The sequence below is a fragment of the Amblyomma mixtum genome, chromosome 8 (genome assembly GCF_055824585.1).
Source record: "Amblyomma mixtum isolate Tamu chromosome 8, ASM5582458v1, whole genome shotgun sequence".
Lineage (NCBI taxonomy): Eukaryota > Metazoa > Arthropoda > Arachnida > Ixodida > Ixodidae > Amblyomma > Amblyomma mixtum.
In genome coordinates this window covers 71,146,320-71,169,023 of record NC_143019.1, presented here as the reverse complement: position 1 = coordinate 71,169,023, position 22,704 = coordinate 71,146,320, and the positions used below count along the sequence as shown (strand labels likewise).

Below are 22,704 nucleotides of genomic sequence, written 5' to 3'. Positions count from 1 at the left end.
GACGGAAGTGGACTCCAGTCCATTTTTGCGGGAAAGTGCAAAAACATCGAGGAAGAAAGCAGAGGGCGAGTCACGTCTTTCCTTCTCAAAACCTGCTCTTTCCCTCCAAAAATTGGATGGTGTCGACTTCCGTTGCATTCATGTAAACGCGCCTATAGAGCTCTGGCTATTGCTCTCACACTTACTTAAGGAGAAAAAAAAGTGGAGGAGGCATTTTTTGGTGTCCACCATCGTTACCGAAGCTAGGTCTAAGCAGTGCAGTTCTTGTAGCGAAAGCTACACTACTACAGCTGGGACGCACTTCGCCGCGAGCCTCCGAATGACCTTGAAACAACCTTGAGATAAGTCACGGCTGGCGGTGCTATGCGCATATACCTAACCATGTGTGGTCCACGAGTGGAACTTTGACCTTCAACTCAGACCTTGAAATTTGGTGTTGCGCTGAATGAAACTCAGTACGGTAGAGTTCAACCATTGCCTAACTTTTTTCTCTTCTCTTTCTCTGTACGCCCTTCGTTAGTGTCATGGCGTTAGCTATCGTGTTGAAGGAGCTATGAGAAACGTTTCGCGACCGGTGGGAAAAAATTCCGAACCAAACTTGGTCGGTTAAACCAGAGTCTTTCAATAGCTTTGAAGGACTCTGGTTAAGCGTTCAATAAGTCACCTTGGCGTGGGTCAAGACACAAACGCTAAATAATGATGTGGTAGCTGAAATCACGACGAGTAAAATAAGATAGGACGGAAAATCTAATTGAAAACTGAAACTTGGTTTTGATGAAAGGAAATGACGCAGTAACCTTCTCACAAATCTCGGGGGACACGCGAACCGCGCCCAGAGGGAAGGGCTAAAGGAGGGAGTGAAAGAAGAGAGGAAGAAAAAGGTTAAAAAAAATCTCATGCTCGGTTCAGATTTTTTTAAATAAACATTTTCTCCCTCATTAGCAAGCGGGAGGCGGTCCCCTCTCAAATCCGCCTCTGTCCATTGATACTCATTCAATATTCCCAGAGTTATCTGAGCTGCTTAAAAGAATGTCTTGCTGGGCAAGTTGGTAACTGTTCATCTTTGGTTACAGGCGCGAAAAAAGACAGAACACAAGACAGAAAGACGGGACGAAGCATTCCTCCCGTCTTTCTGTCTTGTGTTCTGTCTTTTTTCGCGCCTGTAACCAAAGATTATCTGAGCTGGTCAAGACAGGTCGCAGAGTTTTCTAATTAGGGAGGAGGTGCGCTCTGAAATCCGCCTCTGTCCATTGATACTCATTCAATATTCCCAGAGTTATCTGAGCTGGTCAAGACAGGTCGTAGAGTTTTCCCCAAGCACGTGCAGCGGCATGACGATCGCCACTGCCCGCGCGACCAGCCCGGACTGAGCAGCTCAGAGAGAGAAAAAAAAAATAAAAAACGAGGCCCCCTCCGAGACAACCAACCCGCTGCTCGCGTCTTGAAAGGCAGCAGCGAGCCGTGGCCGCTCACGCAACGATTCCTTCAGCCCCAAGGCGCATCCCGTAGCCCTCTCTCCTACCAGCTACAGGGCTGCACGCGAGAGCCCGCGTATACATGCTATACACACAATGGCCACCGGAGTGTACTCCGCAGTGCACGCATCCCGGGTCGCCGAGCCGAGCTCAAGAAAGAGCGCCTCATCTATTATACATGAGGCACCGAGTGCACGGACGCCGACACGCAAATGCGTACAGCGCTGAAAAATAACGAAAGCGCGGCGAAAAGCAGTGCCGGGCTTCGAAAGTGCTCGCATACCGGGTGCGACATTTTATTAAAGTATTCATTGACGTCACAGAGGCCCCCATTTTGTTTCCTGTGGAGCACTGCGAAGGGCTGCGAGCTTGTCTAATGGGATAATATCGCCTCCTGCTCCTCCGGCATGCACTGCTGAAGCACGCGCTGGACAACAAAATGGTGTCCGTGACGTCACGTTCCTACCCCCCCCCCCCCCCCCGTATAAGTATACAAATACAAATGCCTTTATTTCCACATCAGGTGATGTTAGGAGGTGCACCCAAAAAGCCTTAGATTGACTTGACAAAGGAGTGCAACCGCTTCCTACAGAAAAGAGCGGCAGCAACACAGCTCAGATAACAACAAAGGGTAACGAAGGTTAAAGCAGAATTTGCTTTGAAAAGAAAGTCACAAGCATTGAGATGACGAAAATGATAAACGAACCAGAACTATACTGAAACATATATGCATTTTGGTCTAAGGAGCAGAAACATACAATAAATATAAGTACTCAACAAATCAAATTGAATGCCAGGTTTTTTTAAAGCTCGCCGTAAGAATTAAAGGGATGCTGAAAGGTTTCCCGTAAAAATTGAGTGGAGAGGTGCACTTTACACTTTTTCACCCTCTGAATTCGAATTTGTCGTCGAAATTAGGCAAAGGAAAGCGCAAACCTATTTTATTTTGGCTATAAGTGCAGCAGCAGCCTCGGGCGAGCTCGCGCGCCTCGTTGCCGCCTGTGATTGGTTGGGCGCCTCGTGACGTCAGCAATGGCGCTGGCTCGGTCGGCTCGGCCGCCGCCGCTGCGCATGAACCGCGGCGCTCAATGGTTCGAGGCTGTTGGTTTGCTTCTTATACGACGATGGAACACATCGAAGATTACCCGGAGTATCTTGGTGTCATCCCCTCATGTTAGAACCGATTGCAAAGAGCAAACCTCTCCAAGAAAGAAACGATGCTGGCGCAAGCCGTGATTTTGACTCGAACGAAAGCGAAGTGTCAGCATCTCCCCGTGTTGGAAATGACTTTGGTAAGTATACTTTTCTTGCCAAATTACATTCAGAGATACAATGGATGAATTTTTAGTCGAGCAAATGCAGTATAGCACTGCCTGACGTAATTTTCCTAATACAATGTAAGCGGGATGCGATCGTCGGCATTTTTGTCTTGGCGCTTGTCAGTGCTGCCGCAAATCTGCTTGTAATCCACAAAGATCATTGGCATGCGCAAGAAGTTATCAGGCTCTTTTTGCACGCAAATTTTATGCTGGCACTACTTCATATAGTAGCTGCATGCCGGCTGGATTCATAACATACAATTTCGCAGCGCTTTGCGACAAAACTCGTCTAGGTGACAAACGTGCGCCTTACGTTTTGCGTGCCAAGATGGGAGCTAGCAGTAAATTAAAATCCTTGTTTATTCGAGTTGGTTCATGCTGCAAGTCCTTGTAAGAATACTTTCATCCGTTTGCGCCGCCTTTATCGTGCTTGTTCTCAGATGTAGCGGCAAGGGATTTTTTCACTAACTAGATGGACTCGTGCTGCAACCGAGCAGGACGAATCGCAAGGCTGGCTGTAGCACACTTGACGCACAATTATATAATATTATTATTAATGTATGAAGCCATGCGGCAGTCGGCAATTCTTTACGACTACATGCGTTATTAGAAATGTATTCCTGGCAGTTGAGTGATGTCATTGTAAACACTTTACTTCCAAAACAGGTGTTCCTCCGTCCGCTGCATTCCAGAGGGGAATGATGAAGACTGCTGGTGCTGCCAAGAAATTAATGAAATTATCAGAAAACAGACGGTATTGCACCGGGTTTCAGTCGAGCTGACTGTTGACAGGCCCAGTGAATGCATTGTCGACAGGCTCTGATGATAGTTCTAATCACGAAAGTGGCCAGAGCATAGCACTGTTGCCTTCAACGGCTTGAAATCCCTTCGCTTCACAGCAGCGACTCACTTCGCGGATAGCTTCTTATTTTGCGGGAAATAATGAAAAACCACATCGTCGCGGCCGCGGATGTTCGTGCAGCCGAGGGCTGCGCAGAACGCCGGCATGATGGGTCCACCGCTTCATTCGATGCTGCACACCTTTCTGTACCTCACCACAAACATAAAAACGCACAAATAAAGAAACACACGGCAGCTCGAAGCAGCTTATGATGGCACGCACGCAGAAACAAGCACGGTCGCGGAGGCTGTGAAGCGACGGATCACCGGTGTTTATGTCACCACTCCGCGGTTTCCGGTTTTGGCTCGCATCGTCAGGGTCATCAGCAGCGCTCGGCGGACCGCGGGGGGCGGAGCTACCGCGTAATTTTAAACGGTGATTACGTCGCTCCTAAGTTATGAATCTGTAAAAAAATTTCACCCGAATGATTTATAAAGTTCCCACATCCACACGTGAGAATTTTAATGAATTCGAAAAACTCTTCAGCTTCCCTTTAAGAAGGTTCGGGATTTGAAAGCGAAGCATTTGACGACCGTAATTGGTCCTAAAAGGTGGCACGACTTCAAAAGCAGCCATTCGCAATAACAACCCTGTAGAGGTCCCTAGGTGACCTCCCATATCTCATATGTGCATAAGGCAACAGGTAGCGCCCCCTATATTCATAGTTTATATTGTTCATCCTCGCTGTACATTAAGTTGTCCGTTACCCATGTGATTTGCGATTCGCTGATGACATTGCCTTGCTAAGCCACTCAGGACAAGAACTGCAGAGCACGATCAATGAATTAGACAGGCAGAGCAGAACGGTGGGGCTAGGAATTAACATGTAGAAAAACAAAGCAATGTTCAACAGCCTAGCAAGGGAGCAGCAGTTCGCAATTGGTAGCGAGGTGCTGGAAGTAGTAAGAGAATATGTCTACTTAGGGCAGGTAGTGACCGCAGATCCGGATTATGAGAGGGAAATAACTAGAAGAATAAGAATGGGGTGGAGCGCATATGGCAGGTTCTCTCAGATCATAAATGGCAGTTTACCAATATCCGTCAAGAGAAAAGTATACAACAGCTGTATCCTACCGGTACTCACCTATGGGGCAGAAACGTGGAGGCTAACAAAGAGGGTTCAGCTTAAGTTAAGGAGAACGCAGCGAGCTATGGAAAGGAAAATGATAGGTGTAACGTTAAGAGATCGGAATAGGGCGGAGTGGGTGAGGGAACAAACGCGGGTTAATGACATCCTAGTCGAAATCAAGAGGAAGAAATGGGCTTGGGCAGAGCATGTAACGCGAACGCAAGATGACCGCTGGTCGTTAAGGGTAACAGAGTGGATTCCAAGAGAAGGCAAACGTAGCAGGGGACGGCAGAAAGTTAGGTGGGCGGATGAGATTAAGAAGTTTGCGGGAATACAGTGGCCGCAACTGGCGAAGGAAAGGGTTAATTGGGGAGACATGGGAGAGGCCTTTGTTGCCCTGCAGTGGGTGTAGTCAGGCTGATGATGATGATACCCATGTGAGCGGGCTGTCTCACTAATTCGCACATAGAGCCACTTGGACAAAAGATATGCCTCTACAAATAAAAGAGACTGCAAGGTGCTGCATTACTCCGCCAGAAAATTACAGCGGCAAACGAGATCGACATTTTTAACGCTCCGTCCAAATAAACGAAGCAGAGGTAGCAAAATACTTGCGCTTATGATGTCGCTTTGAGATTACATTGTTGTTTAGGTTACAAGAAAGGCTTTGAAACAACAGAATATATTCCTTCGTGGCGGAGGAACAGTCAACGTAAGGACAGTATGTGGCGCGGCCATAAATGTGGCCGGAGCATAACTGCACAATTAAATTAGGTGCATCTGCTTTTGAGGTTAGGTTGCCTGGTCAGGCGGATGCCTCGTGCAAGCATACATTTCGAAATAATGACTCTGTTACCTGACACGGACCTCGTAAATTTAAAACTGCACTGCATTGCACATACTGCATACTATTACTACTACACAGAGATACATGCATGCTAAGAAAGGTGAAAAATGCACAAATGCCGATCCAAGTTACTGGTAAACGTTGCCCATGGCCTACCAACTGCTTATCGACCCTTGCTGTAAACTGATTTATGAAGAATTTTTTTAAGAATCAAGAATAAACGAGGAAAGCTATGTGTTATCTCCCTCCTTCGCGCGCAGGGCGGCGGCCAGGTGAATATGAATCGAAAGTATTCCGTCATTTGGAAGCCCCTTAAGCGCTGAAGGTGGGGGGTATTCATTTAAATATCACTTAGCTGGAAAAACGCGAGGTGCGATATAGGAGTCGCACCAAGCGTTTTCAGCGTTGTTTGATTTCGTCCTCAGCAGACGATAGGAACCGCAATGCACGTTTCCAGTATCGTCTGCTTTTATCCAATGAAACAGACGACTACAGTCGCATACACGGCTTCGGCATCGTCTGCTTCCTCGCTGTGCAGCAGCAGACGACGAACATCCGCAGAATAACGCTGAGCGGCGGTGTGCTCGGTGCTCTGATTGGCTGACGCTAAGTCTTTCAGCTCCCGCTGGGCTGCACTGTTTATTTCGTAAAAACGAGCTAACCTAACCGCGGCTTCCGTCGTTCCAGCCGTCGCCGATCTACGCAGGGCAACGTGCGACGCGATGCTCCTGCAACAACAACAGCGACGGCACCTCAGCAGCCTTGAAAGCCACGCGGCGACGAGTCCGGCTCACGTATACGTTTTATGCAGATCTGTTTCTCCAAACGCCCCACCCTGTACATACACAGAGCCTCCAGAGGGAGGGAGGGAGGGACAGAGAGAGAGAGAGAGCGAACCTTGGCGAAACTCGTCTGCGACTCTCGCGAGAGCAGACGACGGCGATGTTTTGTCTCCGGAAAACGAGCGAGTATGGGCGTAAGAACGACAGCTAAAAAAGAAAAAGAAACAAAATAACGCACAAATAGAAGGAAAACCAAAGAAAAACAAGGGGAGCTAGAACAGGAGATGCAAGCAGACAGGAAAAGAAGCCAGGCTGTCCCACGGTGTACCGGAAGTGCGCGCTGGAGCAAACGCGGAAATCGTCTGCTTTGCTCAGCGTTCTGCCGATCTGTCACGCGGCATTCGATGCAGCGCCAGACTGTTTGCGAAACCAGGCGATCAGTATATATGAAAACACACATAAACATCTATGGACACTGCCGGTACCGTCCTTTCGTTCTCGGGCAAAGATGTATTGTTTGTCCGGAAGCGGCACTGACGTTGCAAATCCTGTTGCGAAACTGACAACGCAAGCCACCTTGGCACCCTGTTTGAATAGAAGCGTCGCCAATGCGCCTTCAGCGCCACTTTGGGAAAGCGCAGGTTTTGCTGAAAGCCCGCCGACGACAACATTCCACCGGAAACGAACCGAAAAAAAAAAAAAATTCAGAAGGCACTTTGAGGCGAAAGCGGCGAAAGCGTTTTCCGCACCACCTTGACTGCCTCTGTGGCACTGGTGACGTCACCACTGGATGACGTCGCACATAATTAAGTACTAATTACCGAGTCATAACAAATTACTAATTACTGGCAAATACTGATTAATGACTAAATACTAATTAACTGCTAATGAATAACGCTTAAGCTTCGCCTTTAGGAGTGGAACGCGACAGCGCGTTGTAGCGCTGCGGGGGTGTCCACGGAACGCCACCACCCGTTCGGCACGATGCCTTTCCCTTTCAACGCAACACTTTTTGAGACGAAATGGAGCAGTAATTCTCTCTCATCTCGGTGGACACCTGAACCGCGCCGTACAGGAAGGGAGGAAGTGGGAGTGAAAGAAGAAAGAGGGGCCGTAATGAAGAAAATGAAAATTGTATTTGAGGAAAGGAAATTACGCAGTAACTATCTCACATATCTTCACAACCCAAATTGTAAACACTGTGGCCAACGAGCCACCTATGATCACATCCTGCGGGACTGCAAAATAGAGCCACCTCCGGGTGATCTAGTTACTGCTCCTTCTCTCGAGCGGTGGGAGACCGTGCTGGCTAGCTTTAACCCCAGAACGCAAGTTTTGGCGGTGGAGTGGGCTGACAAAGTCGTCGAGGGCTGCGTACTCTCGACCACTTAACGCGACCTCTTACCAAGCTCTTTCCGGCGAATAAAATGTTCTGCAATCAATCTCACATATCTCAGTAGACATCCTTCAAAAGCGTCCCACCTCTGTTGACAAGCTTCTGCTGACAGCCTTCAGTCGACAAAGATGAGCATTAAAGGTTTTCGCCTTAAAAGGGACAGGTGCATATTCGTTTGCCGTGGCTGAGAACACGGTCCCAACAGCCCACTCGTGGACTACAGCAACTCAAGGATTCTACTGATTCTACCCATGCGTCTTGTTACCATGCGTCTTGTTTCTTTCTCTCTGTCTCTCTTTTTTAATGCGAAAGCAGTACAAGTCTCATTACAAGAAAACCCGGCGTGTCTGCGTGAGTGAGTGCGTACTTCCAGATGGAACAGATAATTCTAACGATGGCAGGGATGGTGACATCAGGCGCCGTATGACGCACACAGCAAACCGAGCACCGCCACTTCAGACAATTATAGACGTCGTTCGTCTATATATACTCTCAATTGGCCTACCTCAATGTGGCGCGTTTTTTCCGAACAGCATTCGTACCAAAACTGTGAGCAACCGTTTGTAGTACAGCGTTCCGGGTGACGTCATAAGATTTCTCTTTGCATGTAGCTTCCATGTGCTGGTCAAGCTAGAGGCTAGCTTGCTAGAGGGATTCGAACCGACGACATATGCACCTTCAATTCTATGCCTGACCAGACTCTTTACATCGTCCTTTAAGGCGCGGTTGAGGCGTCCACCGAGGTGTGACACAGTTAATGCGCCATTTCCTTTCCTCAAAAACAAATTTCGCATCCAAATTGCGATGCAACAGTTCCTCGTAAAGCGTTCTGTATGGTGTCATGTCATACGCGCGTGTGTGTGGGGGTGGGTGTCTATGCACTCAGGGACAGTAATGATTTGGCATTCCCACATGTAAGAAGTTTTAAATGTCTCTGCAGAATTTTTTTCTAGTATCGTCACATACGACGGTTCCGTATGCTTTTTGAACAAAAAAAAGCAAAATACCTGACGAGGCCACTACAGCAGTATATTATCCGGTGCCTGCAAACGGCAAAGTAGACGTCAAGTCGGACCTCTCCACTGCACCACTTCTCCGACTGATGGCAGAAGGGTAGAGAGAGGGAGTGAGAGCTTCATAAAAAAGCATGCGTTGACGAAGATTCTAGAAAATTTTCGTTCTTAACTTATGCCGACTGCTTGTCTCTTATCCAACGGCTTCTGATTCATCGCATTGTGAGCTGTCCCTCTATAACGCTCACAAATCACCTAGTCACACAGTAGTCAGTAGTAGTAGTAATCACAGTAGTCTGCCCGCCAGGGGCTCTGACGAGCGTGAGTGATGTGTAAAGGTCGCGTGACAAGTGAGCGCAGGAAGCACTTAGCGAGCGCTAGGGCTGCCCATTTCCACGTCCAATGATATACTGGAGAAAATGGGCCTGCATAACAATTGGAGAGAACTGACTGAAGCGGTTAGAACATCGCAAATCGAAAGGCTAACATCCACACCCGCAGGAAGGAAATACCTACAGCTAGCGAAATGGGCAACCGTAGATAGCACAGTGAACACCAGAACAGATCTGGGAAGAGAAATAAGAGAGCATCTTATTATCGCTCCCATACCTAGAAACATGCATCCCATCCACGACAAAGGCAGAAGGAAAAGCAGGGTCGCACAGCTGACTGCTAAGCTAGGCAAGATGCCACAGGGAACCGTGGCCTACACTGATGCCGCGGTAGGCACGCTAGGAGACACCGTCTCCGTAGCCGTCGGGGACTCAGGCAGAACGTTACGCGTTGTAAGACACCTTGACTTAAAACCCCTTGTGGCGGAGGAGGTTGCAATAGCGATCGCTCTAACTCAGCCAGGTACCAAATACGTAGTAAGCGACTGCAAAGACGCAATTAGAAATTACAGCAAGGGACGCATCCACGAAATGGCGGCTAAATATCTAAAAGACTTTATCCCAGCCCACAATATTCTAATTATCTGGACCCCAGCCCACTCGGGTCTGGTTGGAAACGAGGCCGCCCACAGGCTCGCCCGCTCCTCTTTACCTCGGGGAGCCGTGGACACCTCATACGAATTCAGCACTAAAGAGGAAACCAATACCTTTAATAGCATCACAGACATTCAGAAAAAGAACAAAAGGATATATCCTCCTCCGGATAGATCGCTTAGCTCGGCTGAGGCCTATGACTGGAGAAGACTCCAAGCTAGAAACTTCGCATCCCCGCTCTGGAGGAGCTGGACAGGAGGTGACACGAGGGAGGATGCGGAGGTGTGCGGGTTCTGCGGGCATACCGCTACACTCGAACACATACTATGGAGATGCCCCAGTGCCCCAGGATATGGCAGAATCAATAATGCAGAGGAATGGGAGACCATACTCAGAAGTGCCGACCTTAGCATACAACGATACGCTACCCGCCTGGCAGCAGAAGCTGCGCGACTATACCGTTGCTAGTCTTCCAGCTGCGACGCTGCCCCTCCCCGGACGCCTGCGTGCGGACCCGGAGGAGCACGGGTCTTCTTCTGGCGGAAATAAAGTTTCTTCACTCACTCACTCACTTAGCGCTAATAAAGCATTCCTGGTTCTGAACCTCAACCTGAAACCCTGGAACACATGCACTCCGATCGATGTCATGAACCACTTTAGTCACACCATCCAGTCGAAATTTCCGGAGCCCTCCACTACGGCGTCTCCCATAGCCTTAGTCGCTTTGGGACGTTAAACCCCATAAACCAAACCAAACCATTCGAACAAATCAATGCTGATTTTCTTTTTCTTTTGCTACTAAGATGCTCGTTATCCTTGTGCACACTTTTCCGTACTGATTTCATACCTGTCAAGACGGCTAATTTATGTACCCATCACAAACTCTTGTGCCAAGTTCTGGGACATCTCCTTTATAAGACGTACAGCAAAACCACGGACTAACAATAAAACATTTTTGATTTCTTAGTAGCCAGACTGAAGCTTGTTCTGCTGGCGCATTTATTTCTGAGAAAACTGAATTTATAATTTTTTTCCCGCCCCTCGATTCAAGTCCGATTAAACCAAGGCGGAAAACGATTCCGCCATTACAGTTCGGAAATGATTTCTAGCATCAGGGATCCCTGTTGCAAAACGGTCTTGACGTTACTGGCAGTAGAAGAAAACAGCAAACGCCAGGGACTGTGTCCTAAAACCAGTGTGCGAATCTCTCCATGACTACACCATTGCGTCAGGGGGATTTCTCTATTCGTTATAATTTTAAACATTTGCATTGAACTCCATATTTCACCGATGACTATCTAACTTAGTGATGTCCATGTGTCTCTCCTCATTGAACATGCAACGCACCCGGGGCAATCTCGCACTGTGTGGGGACAGAGATAAAGAAAAATATTTGTTTTCAGCTAAGATTGGAGGGAGGACCCCAGTGCGTGGAGCCTTTAGCCCAGAGTCTCATTTGCCGTAGCTATCTTGGTGGCTCGGGCGATCAAGTCATGCTGGACGTCTAAGGCTGTGCTAGACAAAGGCTTCCGTGGGTATGTGCCACTCAGCCAGTGGCCAACAACAGCAAAGCAGTGGAAGAAAAGGAAGAGAGGCACGTTCTTCAGACCACGAAGAAGATCTGGAAGAAGAAGAAGTCACCGCCGGTCATCTGGAGGTGTTCCGTTAGTCCAGAGCCCACCAAGAAGCAACGGCGCCGGTCGAACCCCATTCACAAGGGCCGCGCACTGCCCTGTGACCTTCGCGTGGGGCGGTCCTCGCCACCTCAACCCCGCGTGCGAGCTCCTCCGCGCACCATGAGCAGCACCGACATCAGCCAGAAGGTCCCCGCGGGTGCCGCGCCCCGGAAGGTGGGCTCGGCCACCAAGGTCCAACAGCCCGGGGCCAAGCAGCCTGTCGAGAGCCCCGCCGTCCAGGCACTCAACAAGCTGGGCCTGTCCCTCTTCCAGCTGGTAAGCACGGAGACTAACGACGGTTGGATTAGGCTTACGTAAGGGACTTTAAAGCTTGCGCTACGCAAGACACAGAGAATGAGAACACCTGAACTCAACGAGACACAGAACATCTGAGCTCAAGTGTTCCATCCTAAATTTTGAAAGCGCTCGGAAAGACAAGGACAAGAGAAATGGACGGGACAAATGCTTGTCTTTCCGAGCGCTTTCAAAACTACGCCAGCAGACAACTTTGTTAAACCAAGCTGTTTCATCGTTCGGTGTTCCCATTCTGCGTTCTGCGGGCTTAGTGTGGCGCGAGGTATTAAGGGTGACAAGGTACCGCCCCCCTGTTCCTCACCCTGGAGAGATGAGATGACCGCGACAGCTTGTAAGGAACCTCACGCCCCGTGTACTGTGCGATGTCAGTGCACGTTAAAGAGCCCCAGGTGGTCGAAATTTCCGGAGCCCTCCACTACGGCGTGCCTCATAGCCTGAGTCGCTTTGGGACGTTAAACCCCATAAACCAAACCACCAACCTGCTTACTTAACACTCCCAGCCCTCAGAGCCGGCACGGCACGGGACAGTAAAACCATCGGCAGTAAATCAGCGGGATCACTGACCATTTTCATCCCGGCAACAGAATAGAAAGAACTGGAGGTACAGTCCGCAATTCGTTTCCTTGCCCTAACCACTGGCCGCAGGGGCCACGTGGGTGTGTTAGCCTGGCTGTGCGCATGCCCAGTAGGCTGAGATTAAGGGCTCACGCTATAGCGCGTCTCCACAGGAGAAGACAGATGCTGGCTACACAAGCGAACCCTCAAGTGGTCACTGCCCATGCGCGCTAGGCTGGTCCGGTATGTCATCCTACGGCAGTATGTCATCGCTATGCTAAAACTCTCTATCGTGTACCCGTGAGGCACTGACGACGACACGTGGTGGGTGCAGGTGTCGGCCCACTTGGAGCACAACGTGGTGCTGTGCCCGGCGGCCGTAGCCGGCGCGCTGCTGTCGGCCCAGGCGTGCGCCCGCGGCGAGACCCAGGCACAGCTGGCGCAACTGGTGGCCGACGCCGGAAAGGCCGAGCACCTGCAGGCAGCCGTGCTCACCACACTGCAGGCAATCGAGCGGGGAGCAGCCAACGCCCAGGCCGCGATGGCATACAGGTCCGCCATAGCTGGTTCTCGGTCAACGCGCGTTTTTCCAGTCACCTGTCCCTCTAGGGTACGGTGCAAGCACGGTGGCACAAGCTCTCTCCATCTATTCGCCACAGCCACACAGCAGCTGTTTTGGCATCTGCGTGTAGGTGATGGAATAAGTACAGATGGCCCAGGTGGGGGCGCGCCTGTCCCCTTTTATAGGCTATCTGCGCATATGGCGGCTGGCGTTTGCGGAATACGGTATTGTGGCACAGGGTATAGCGCTGTGCTATAGGACTCTCCAATGGGATGCAACGGACGCAGGCTCCTGGTGAGCCGCAACCTGGAGGTGGCCGCGTCGTGCGAGCAACTGCTCATGTCCCAGCTGCGCTGCAGCGTAGACAGGGTGGCCTTCAACGCCAGCGGCGCTGAGGACGTGGCCGACGCGGTGAACGACGCGTTCGCCGCCAGCAGCCCGCTGCTGGGAGAGGTGCTGGCCCCCGACGCCGTCGACCCGACCGCGAAGCTGCTGCTGGCCTCGGCCTTCTACTTCCGGGTACCGTCTCTGTCACAATCACTTTCAGTCGGTATCTGGGCACGCAGCAAGATGGAGGCTCTTCTGAATGTTCTCTCCTATCTTCCACCAACCGAGCCCATTGCTAATAGTGTGCACATTTTCTGTTCGCCACTCTTTCTCCTGAATATTTGCGAGCTGGCTCCGGCTGTGTGTCTCACCCTAGTGTCACTCCGAACAGAAAGGAGTAAAAAGGGAATAAGCTGCTCTCAAATGCACTCCCTTTTACAAAAGGATGTGCGCTAGAAGACAGCTTACTCGCTTACTGGTTCCAAATGGACGTATTCGTGTTTAGGGTGGTATACACACCACGTATCCAGCCAGAGGTCCCACTTTCTTCCCCTTACTCAACGGGGTACTTGCAGGGGTGTGCTGTCTGCTCCCTTGCACCTGTAGTAGCCGCTTGCAGGTGCAGGGCGGTTGACTTAGATGCCACAATCGTGTGTCGACGCCACCGGAGCATCAGTTGGAGGGCCTCTTTTTAAAGACATTTGCCGCTTCGTTTCATCTGACCACAGCTGTTCAGCCAGTGACACGAAGACCACGTGCGCAGGGCTTGCTGGAGCCGCCGTTCCAGCGGTGCGCCGAGAAGCGCGCCTTCAAGCCGAACCTGTCCACCTCGGTGGAGCTGGAGTACGTGGGCGGCACCGGCAGCTTCCCGTACGCCGAGATGGAGGAGCCGGTGGCCGCCAAGGCGCTCGAGCTGCCCTACCGGGCCGGCAGCGTCGCGCTGCTCCTGCTCGTGCCGGACCGGTCGCCGCGCCTCAAGGAACTGCGCGCCCAGCTCACGCCGGCCTTCCTCGCCAAGCTGCACGGCCTCCTCAAGCGCAGGACCGTGCGCGTCGAGCTGCCCCTCACCAGGGCGGAGGCCAGGTGCGCTCTATAAAGGCGAATAGGCCTTTGTGGGAGTAAAAAAGGGAGTAAGCTGTCCTATAGCGCAGTCAGCTACAGGGGAGCTTATTCCCTGTTTACTCCTTCCTGTTCAGAGTGCAGGCTATGCAGCCACGCGCTAGGGAAGGGTTCGAATCTTCTAAATGTACCGACTGAAGAACTCCCTTTTGGGAGGCACACATTTTTCACACCAACGCGTCCACAGCTTGGAGTTCCAGTACTCGTCGCTCCACCTATACACGCTATCGCCAGTACCGTTCGTTTGCTCAGTCAGCGGTAGAAGGATCGAATCCCCGACCGCAGACGCAGGATTTCGATTGCAAAATGAAAAAGATTCACAGACACACCTAATTACGTTGTGCGTTGGCAACAAGACAGCATTAGAAACTGTTCATGCTTGGTGGAGCTGATGAGGTCACTTCCGGACTGGTGACGTTACTTCCCTCCAGCCAATGGGAGAATTTGATGACCGATGACGCCTTTTTTCTCCGAATATGATTTTAATATCGCATTAAAAATGAAAACAATGCCCGTATGCAGAGTGTTAAAGGTGAACTGAAGAGGAATCTGAACTCGTATTTTCACCGCTGCAACTTGATCTACACGTTCCGAGCATTTTTAGAAACTTCGAATTATCGGATTAACGTCGGGCTCCCGCGTTTTTTGTTTAATTCCCCGCAAACGGTGGGAGGAGCCGACCAACCTTTCACCTAGTCCCGTGGCGGCGTGCCGCTCTGCCATCAGCGGAGTGATACGTAGTGGTCGACGAAAGCAAAGAGCCCACTCGTATTTTTATTTCTGTGGGCCTAATTTGCAGCTATGTAGTCTCTGACTAGACCTATCTATTCAAGGAAACCTAAAAGAAACAAAATAAAAGCGAAAGCAAAGTCGCCACGCAACTGCCCGAAAGGCACTCCATGCGTTGGTCGACGCCTCCCACCGTATGCAGGGAATTAAAAAAAAAAGGGGGCGGGAGCCGTAAGCTTAATCCGATTTAATTAGGAAAATCGGCCGCACAGGGCAATAAATCGAAGTTTCTAGGAATGCTGGGAGCGTGTAGATCGAGTTCCCGCGGCAAAAAGACTAGTTCAGATTCCTCTTCAGTGCACGTTTAAGAAACTCAAAGAAGTCGATATCGATCGGAAGGTTTCCTTAGCCTAATTCCTTCCTCCATCCTTTCCTCCACGGCGCGCTTCGAGTGTTTTGCATCCTGGCTGAGAGACAGTAGTTGCTGCGTCTCTTCCCCCCTCTCCCAGGTACACGCTGAACACGACCCTGTTCCGGGCGGGCGTGCGCCAAGCCTTCATGCCGGGGGCCGAGTTCGGCGGCCTGGTGCCCACGGGAGAGGTGCGCGTCGGCGACTTCCTGCACAAGGCCACGCTGGTGCTGGACGAAGGGAGACCGGCGCCCGACGCTGCTGCCGCCGCCCCTCAGCAGCGCCCAGGGGCGCCTTCGACAGCCGCCGACGTCGAGTTCGCCCTCACGCGCCCCTTCCTCTTCGTCCTGCGCCGCAGCGGCGACGGCTGCATCCTGCTCGTCGGCGTCGTCCGAGAGCTCAAATCAGAGCCGCCGCACCAGTAGAAAACACGCAGATTGGGCCTCCGGCAACCGCCTCTTTCTCGTTGATGACACGAAACGAAAAGGAGTCAAAAGGGACTTCACTCCCTTTTCACTCCTTTCTGTCTAGAGTGTAGAGGAGAGCTTGCTCCCTTTTTACACCCGTATAGGCGTATTCTTGTTTAGAGTGCACTTACATCCTCGGCGTGTCGGAGATATTACACCTCACCACCGTTCATACTGCCTGTTGTTGCTTTTTCAGCAAGACAGAGTGAGAGGAAGCTTTACTATGGAAATGTGGAAGGATGGGCCTAGGTCTTAGTCTCGGGCCTGCTACTCTACGCTTGGGAAAGAGGGGCTTTGGAGAAGAAGGAACAGAAACGGGGAGGTAGCGTCATGGGAACGTTGGCACCGTGGCTAGCGTGTTTGGTCAGAATGAGATGGCGCCAAAGACCCATTTCCCCCTCTTTCACCTGGGGCACAGTAGCCGAGCACCAAGCCAGGGGAAAGCGTGAACCCGCCGGAAAGCAAGTGGGTACCGGTGGCATCGGGAAATGGGGAGACAGTGACTGCAGGTTGTGGCGACATAGTACAACCAGATGTACACGCCATGGACAGGCAGCCTCCATCCAATATGCAGTGTCGGACGTGCCTTCACACGTGGGCGACAGGGACCGAGCATGTCCAATTTCATTCCAGGGACCTAAGATAATCCCCGCGGAGAGGGAGCGAAGGCAGGGTTTACTGCGGCGGACACTGCCCATCGCTTGGAGTACTAGAAGAGGCAGTGTAGCCCGCGGCCGGTAACGGCGCTGCGATCGAAGACTCTTGAAAGTGGGCCGCTATTCCACGCGACGCCACACGGCTTTGTGTGAAAGTAGTAAGCAGACGCCACACGGCGCCTCATGCGATTTCCGGCAGTTGCGAGAGTGCCGTCTGCTCCGCATACGCATACGAGGCGCAGCGAGTCACGTGATTCGATAGTTGCGAGGCGAGCGAGCGCCGTCGGCTCGACGCGCGCAGCTGCGGCGAGTCACGTGGCATGACGTCAGAGCCAAGCCTCCTGGTTTGAAGGTCAAATTTCATAGCCACATGACCTTCAGCTTTGTACGGGAGGAGTAGAGCTTTCGCTCTCAAAAAACAGCATGAAAAAAAAAAAGGCGGCCTGCATAAATAGGGAGCTAGCTGAGACCGGTGGGCGCTTTCAATCGTCTATGCAAAACGACCGACCGCGAGCCAGACTGCCCCGTTCAGTCGCCGGTAATCGGCACAAAGTAAACCGAGATACAGAGGGCGGGCCCTTTTTCGCAGACTCGATTGCCGGCGGCAAACCGATGCTTTGCGGGACAGTTTCAAAGAAAAACGACGTCGATGAGGGGGCAGAGGGAACAGATGGAAATAAGCGAGTAAAAAAAAAAAAAATAAGGAGCAGGGGTGGGAATGGCGTAAAACTTTTATAGCTGGCCACCCAGACGACGAAACGAGCCGCTTATAATTTCCATTCAGACGGGAGTCCCCAGCATTTTTTTTTTCGCTTATGAATAGGGCCCGCGCTGTTTCAAAGTGCGTTCGCCATTTAGGTTCTGTTCACGGCACACACACATCTCCCTTCTGTGCGCGTGGATAGGTATTGTGTCGGGGCGAGTTATTTCGTTCGCAAATGGGGCATGCGTTTCGAAGTGAACGCGCGTATTTACAGGCTGCGAGTCGAGTTCTGTAAACGTCTCTTCTTCGCATAACGATGAAAGGGAAGGCTGACTGCGGGAGCAAGTGAGTGAGTGCGTGTGTGTGCGCAGGGCCATTAGGAAGCGGTTTCAGCCGGCATTGCAATGCACAACTCCCGCAGCACGCGTAGGCTGGTTTCCCACGTATTTTTTTATTATTATTATTTAAAGTACTCCTGGGGGTTTCAATATTGTTTTCGCTTTCTAACTGCCCTCTCCGGGCTTTTCACAGCTTCACGCGTCAGGCATTTGCTGGATGTATGTGCGCTCGAAGTCAAAAGTTGATGGAACACAATATTAGAGAAAACGAAAAAATTATTTCATAACCCTGCCCGGAATAGATATAGGGGTCTTAATTTCTAAGTATGCGAAGTTCACAGTAAGCGCAGCTGTAAACCTAAGGAGATTTGCCCCGAATACAAAGAAATTAAATTTATGTCATGTTAAGTAATGCCTCGCTCGAATTCTTTGCCTCAACCTATCAAAGCTGACACAGCTGATGAGCTGAGCTCAAATTTCGCATTAGGAAGTAGCATAATCGGCGGCAATTTTTTTTCATGCGAAAGCATTGTATGGCTCTGTGGCGTCAGCAAAAAGTGTCCGCTATTTTGTCCTGAAGATAAAAGCACTAGTGAAAGTGATTGCGATAGATAGTGTGTGATAAAATGTTGCCGCGGCAAAACTTGGCTGATGTGGTGTGACTAGTTAATTAAACACGGAAAAATACACTTAGACGTCCCAACAGCCACTTACGTCGATACAGCATGTGGAAGTTTTGCTTTCGCAGTGCATCCGATAGCGTGCCATCGTGGTCCGGCCGCAGAAGACGATGATAGCCCCAGTACACCTGCCAAGCACGCGCAGAATTTGCCTTCTTTGGGCTCTCCTCACTGAACCCTGGCCAATCCCCCGTCGTGGGTATGTGCCATGCCACCAAGGCAACAACAACAACAACAACAACAACAACAACATGGATTTCGTGACAAGGCCGGCGGCGAGCTGTCCCGTTCCAGCCTGGCTGAGCGGGTCCTGCCAAATATGTTTGTGGAGACCCGACGACGACTTGTCTGCGATTCATCTCCACACTTCAATGCGGGTCGCCGCAGTGATCTCAAAGTTTTTTCTTTTCATCATCATCAGGAGAGCGTACAAGGCGGCGCTGGGCCTGTTCGAGTCCACGAGCACGACCCGCCTCTTACAACTCGGGATCCACAACACGCTCGAAGAAATAGCCGAAGCGCAACGGACCTCTCAACTGGAGCGGCTGTCCACGACCAAAGCCGGGAGGAAGATACTGGACGACCTGGGAATAGGACACTCGGACGACGCGGAGACAAAGCTCCCCGTCCCCGAAGAGGTCCGACGCCAGACCAGAATCGACCCCATACCCAAGAACATGAACCCCGAGTATAACAAGGAAAGAAGAGCGGCGAGGGCCAAGGCTCTCATCGACCTGCACGCCAACGACGAGCACGCGCGGTACGTGGACGCGGCCGAATACCAACGGAACGCCTTCGCAGCGGTCGTCATAGAGGCGTCGACCGGCGCCACGAGGACGGCAGCGAGCGTGAGAGACGCCGGAGCGGAACAAGCGGAGGAGGTGGCCATCGCCCTGGCCATCGCCGACGCAGTCTGCTACACGGTGCTGAGTGACTCGAGACAGGCGGTGCGAAACTTCGCCAAAGGCCAAGTCTGCAGGGAGGCCGAGCGCGTACTACGAGCGACTAAACTGCAAGACCGAAGAGTAAGAATCAAGTGGTTTCCGGCGCACGCGGGCGACGCGTCGGAACGCAGTGCGAACCACAATGAGACGGCACACGCAGCGGCGCGAGCGCTAACCAACCGCGCCCCGGCAACACACCGTCCGACGTGGTTCGGAGCCAAGGACCGCATGACCGACTACAGCGAAATCACGAAGGCCTACCGCCTGGCTCGCAGGACTCTCCCACCCCCGCACCCGAGGCTGAGTCGAGCGGAGGCGGTACTACTGAGACAGCTCCAGACCGGATCGCTACCGAGCCCGGGACTGATGCATCGCATGTACCCCGAGACCTACCCGACCGATACGTGTAGAGTCTGCCGGAGGGAGCCGGCAGATCAGACGCACATCTTGTGGGACTGCATCAGAAATCCAAGGGAAGCAAGATCAGGAACAATCCCGCCGCGGCTGGAGGCAGCAGCGAAGAGCAACGACCATGACCAACAGCTATGGGCCGTCCAGCAGGTCCTCGGGGCGCTCGAAAGGCAGGGACCCAGCGAGCCGGCAACGGCGAGCGGAGACCCGCGCCGAGTAACGGCAGCCTCGTAGACGACGTAGGCCCTCGTCGGGGCGCGCGAGCGCCCAACTGCAGGCACAAATAAAGTTTATTCCAATCCAATCCAATCTTTTCTTTAGTGCAGGTTTCGACAGAGTTCAACATAAGGTCACAAATAAGATTGAGTTCGACAATCTATTGGATGTTTTCTCCTCCCCACCCGATCAGGAACCCGATCCTAATCCGAACTATACCTACAAAGATATTACAACGCATTATCAGGACAGCTATCGCCTTTACCCTCGCCCATGTAAAGGCCTGAAGAAGGCGGATGAGCGGCTCCTTCTCCGTCTTCTCACCAATACATTGCTTTGCCCGGCAGCACTAAAACATTTTGACCCCTCCTTTAACGGCAGCTGCCCGCAGTGTAGTGCGGTGTCTTCTGACACCTACGATGTGGGCCTGCCCCTCCAACCCGGCTATTCCCCCCATCCCCAACCCAACCCCGGGAGGACTGGAAGGCGACCCTGATCGGCGGCCACCGCCACTGGGGTCCCATACTAGGGACCTCCACCTAGAGTTTGTAAGGATCGGTCCCTTACGGGCTGATCCAGACATACCTCCTGTTCATTCTTAATAAATGTTTTCACCACCACCACCACCGGAAAAGCGAAACTCGAAAACCGAGGAACGTCTGTTCCACTTGGTTAAAGGGAGGCCTTGTGAGTGTTGTGGAAAATTTAAAAAAACAAAATAAACAACCGTGTCCCCGTTTGCGAAGTGATATGCGAAGATCATCCAAGGCTGCTGAACGGACCATTAACAAGATCGCGATGAAAATTCGTCTTTGAGGAAAGGAAATGAAACAGTAACTCTCTCACATATCTCGCCCATACCATATGGTACAGGTCCGCCTTCTCCCCGCAGAATTTGCAGTGTGAGTCAAATGACTCCGGGTCTATGGCATGCAGTCTTCGTGGGTTGTTGTAAGTGTTGGTCTGTAGCTTTCGGAGGTGTCGTTCCTCCCCTTTGTCCAGTGTCTTAGCCGGCGGAGGGTAGACCCGACGGGATAATCTTAAGTGCTGAAGTATGTCATTGTAAGTTAGTAGTGGGGTAGGAGGTTCCACGGCATCCGCAATGGGTGCCCTGGGGGGAAATGCTCGGGCTGAGGCATGTGCGCTCTCGTTCCCTGGGGACCTTTCACGTGCACTGACGTCGCACAGCACACTGGCGCCTTTGTGTTGAGCCTCCATTGAAACGAGGCCGGTATCGAACCCGGCCTCGGCGGCTGCGTTTCGATAGTGTGTCCCTTTTTGGGGGGCTGTAAATGACCACGTAATCAGTCAGATTCCTTATGACGCAATTTTAATTGCAATCGGTTCCTTATTTTCTGTAAATTGTACAAGACTGTACCCCAAGTGCCAGTGTAACGTACGATGCAGACAGTATTAACTTCAATAGTTACCGACCTTTCGCGTAAAGTAAACCAATTCTCTCCAGTATTACGGAAACCACATTTTTCCAACGCACTCTTCGAAAAAAAAAATACCGTGAGCTGCCGGAGACGCATGAGGGATCATACAAAGTCACTCAGTACAGAGAACTGCGAATGTTTCCGGACAAACAATAAAACTTCCAAGGGCGCACATATGTATATATAAATATGCAGCACATCAGCAATTAATAAAATTAATCTGGGTGGAAACGGATGGAACTGCACTGTATGAGAAAGTTCAGATATTGCCGTGCGTATATTTTTTTAATTGTGCAACAAGAATTATTTCCTAAATAAATCCCAATTTCTTCAAAAAGGAGAAAATTAGCGACAACTGTTACTCCACGTTCCCAGTGCCTGACACCTAACGACGAAAAGAAAAGGAGGGAGGAGGAAGATTTTTACTGAGGGAGAAGAAGAAGAACAAGAAGAAGAAGAAGAAGTGGGCCGGAGCACGCAGCACGCGGCATTCGAGCGCTCGAGACCCGAGACCGAAGACAGACCGCCCTGCCCAGGAGACCGTCACCGGCCAGGCCTCTCTGCACCAGACCAACGCGACCGCTTCGGAAAACACCGGGGCCTCCATACTGTGAGTTCAACGGACTAGAGCTACGTGAACTCGCCGTGCACGCGAACCTTCCCTCTTTTATGCCTGCCGGCCAGACTGCGTGATAGGTGTACGCTTCCGTCTCCCTCAATCCGCTGCCACCCCACCCACCTACATAAGCCTGAGCGGACCAGTTCACACAAAACTTTCATTCCAGCTACCTCTTACCGATAGACCGGCCTGAGCCGACGTTTCACCTTTGAGCACCCAGGACTGTGTGGTCCATGCACTTTTTGGTGCTTCTAGGGGCAATCTTTCCACGGTAGTTTATTACTACTCTCACTACTACCAGTGATCGGCGACCACATGCTAAGGGCTCACTTTGATTTTAACCGATACGAACTACACAGCAAAATTCGAAGGAAAGATTCCGGGTGTTGCAGCCGTCACCACTTCTGCGGCGTCTCTTACAGTCGCAATGCAGCTCTCGGGCGTTAAAACCCTACATACCATACCACACCATACCATACATTACCAGAGGCTTTCCGCGGGGATAACAGGGATAGTAGCTAAACATCTGCCTTGTCGCTTTTACCCTCTTCTATGTGCTACAGGAAGCAACTACAGCAGGGAGAGAGGGGCGCTCTGAAGATGGCGTCGTCCAACCCGACGACCTCAGCCGGGAAGCCCCAGCAGCTCCCGCGCCTACCGCCAGTCACAAAGACCGAGGGGCCCGCGTCTCCCGCCGCACCTTCGTCTCCGCCACAGCAGCCCGAAGGCGAGCCCAATGAGGCGGCGGCCT

General features: G+C 51.6%; 3 protein-coding genes across 5 annotated transcripts in view; 2 read left to right on the top strand and 1 right to left on the bottom strand.

The window, feature by feature from the left end:
• Positions 1-22,704, bottom strand: part of LOC149332913 (uncharacterized) — a 333,095-nt gene that overhangs the window by 241,793 nt on the left and 68,598 nt on the right. The window lies entirely within an intron of this gene.
• Positions 11,585-15,905, top strand: LOC149332918 (iripin-3-like). The gene is made up of 5 exons (XM_089557591.1): positions 11,585-11,740; positions 12,669-12,886; positions 13,184-13,415; positions 13,987-14,306; positions 15,581-15,905. The coding sequence occupies exons 1-5, from the start codon at positions 11,585-11,587 to the stop codon at positions 15,903-15,905; spliced, it is 1,251 nt and encodes a 416-aa protein (XP_089413717.1).
• LOC149332917 (uncharacterized) lies at positions 20,998-22,693 on the top strand. Its single transcript, XM_089557590.1, has 3 exons — positions 20,998-21,030; positions 21,816-21,944; positions 22,517-22,693. The coding sequence occupies exons 1-3, from the start codon at positions 20,998-21,000 to the stop codon at positions 22,691-22,693; spliced, it is 339 nt and encodes a 112-aa protein (XP_089413716.1).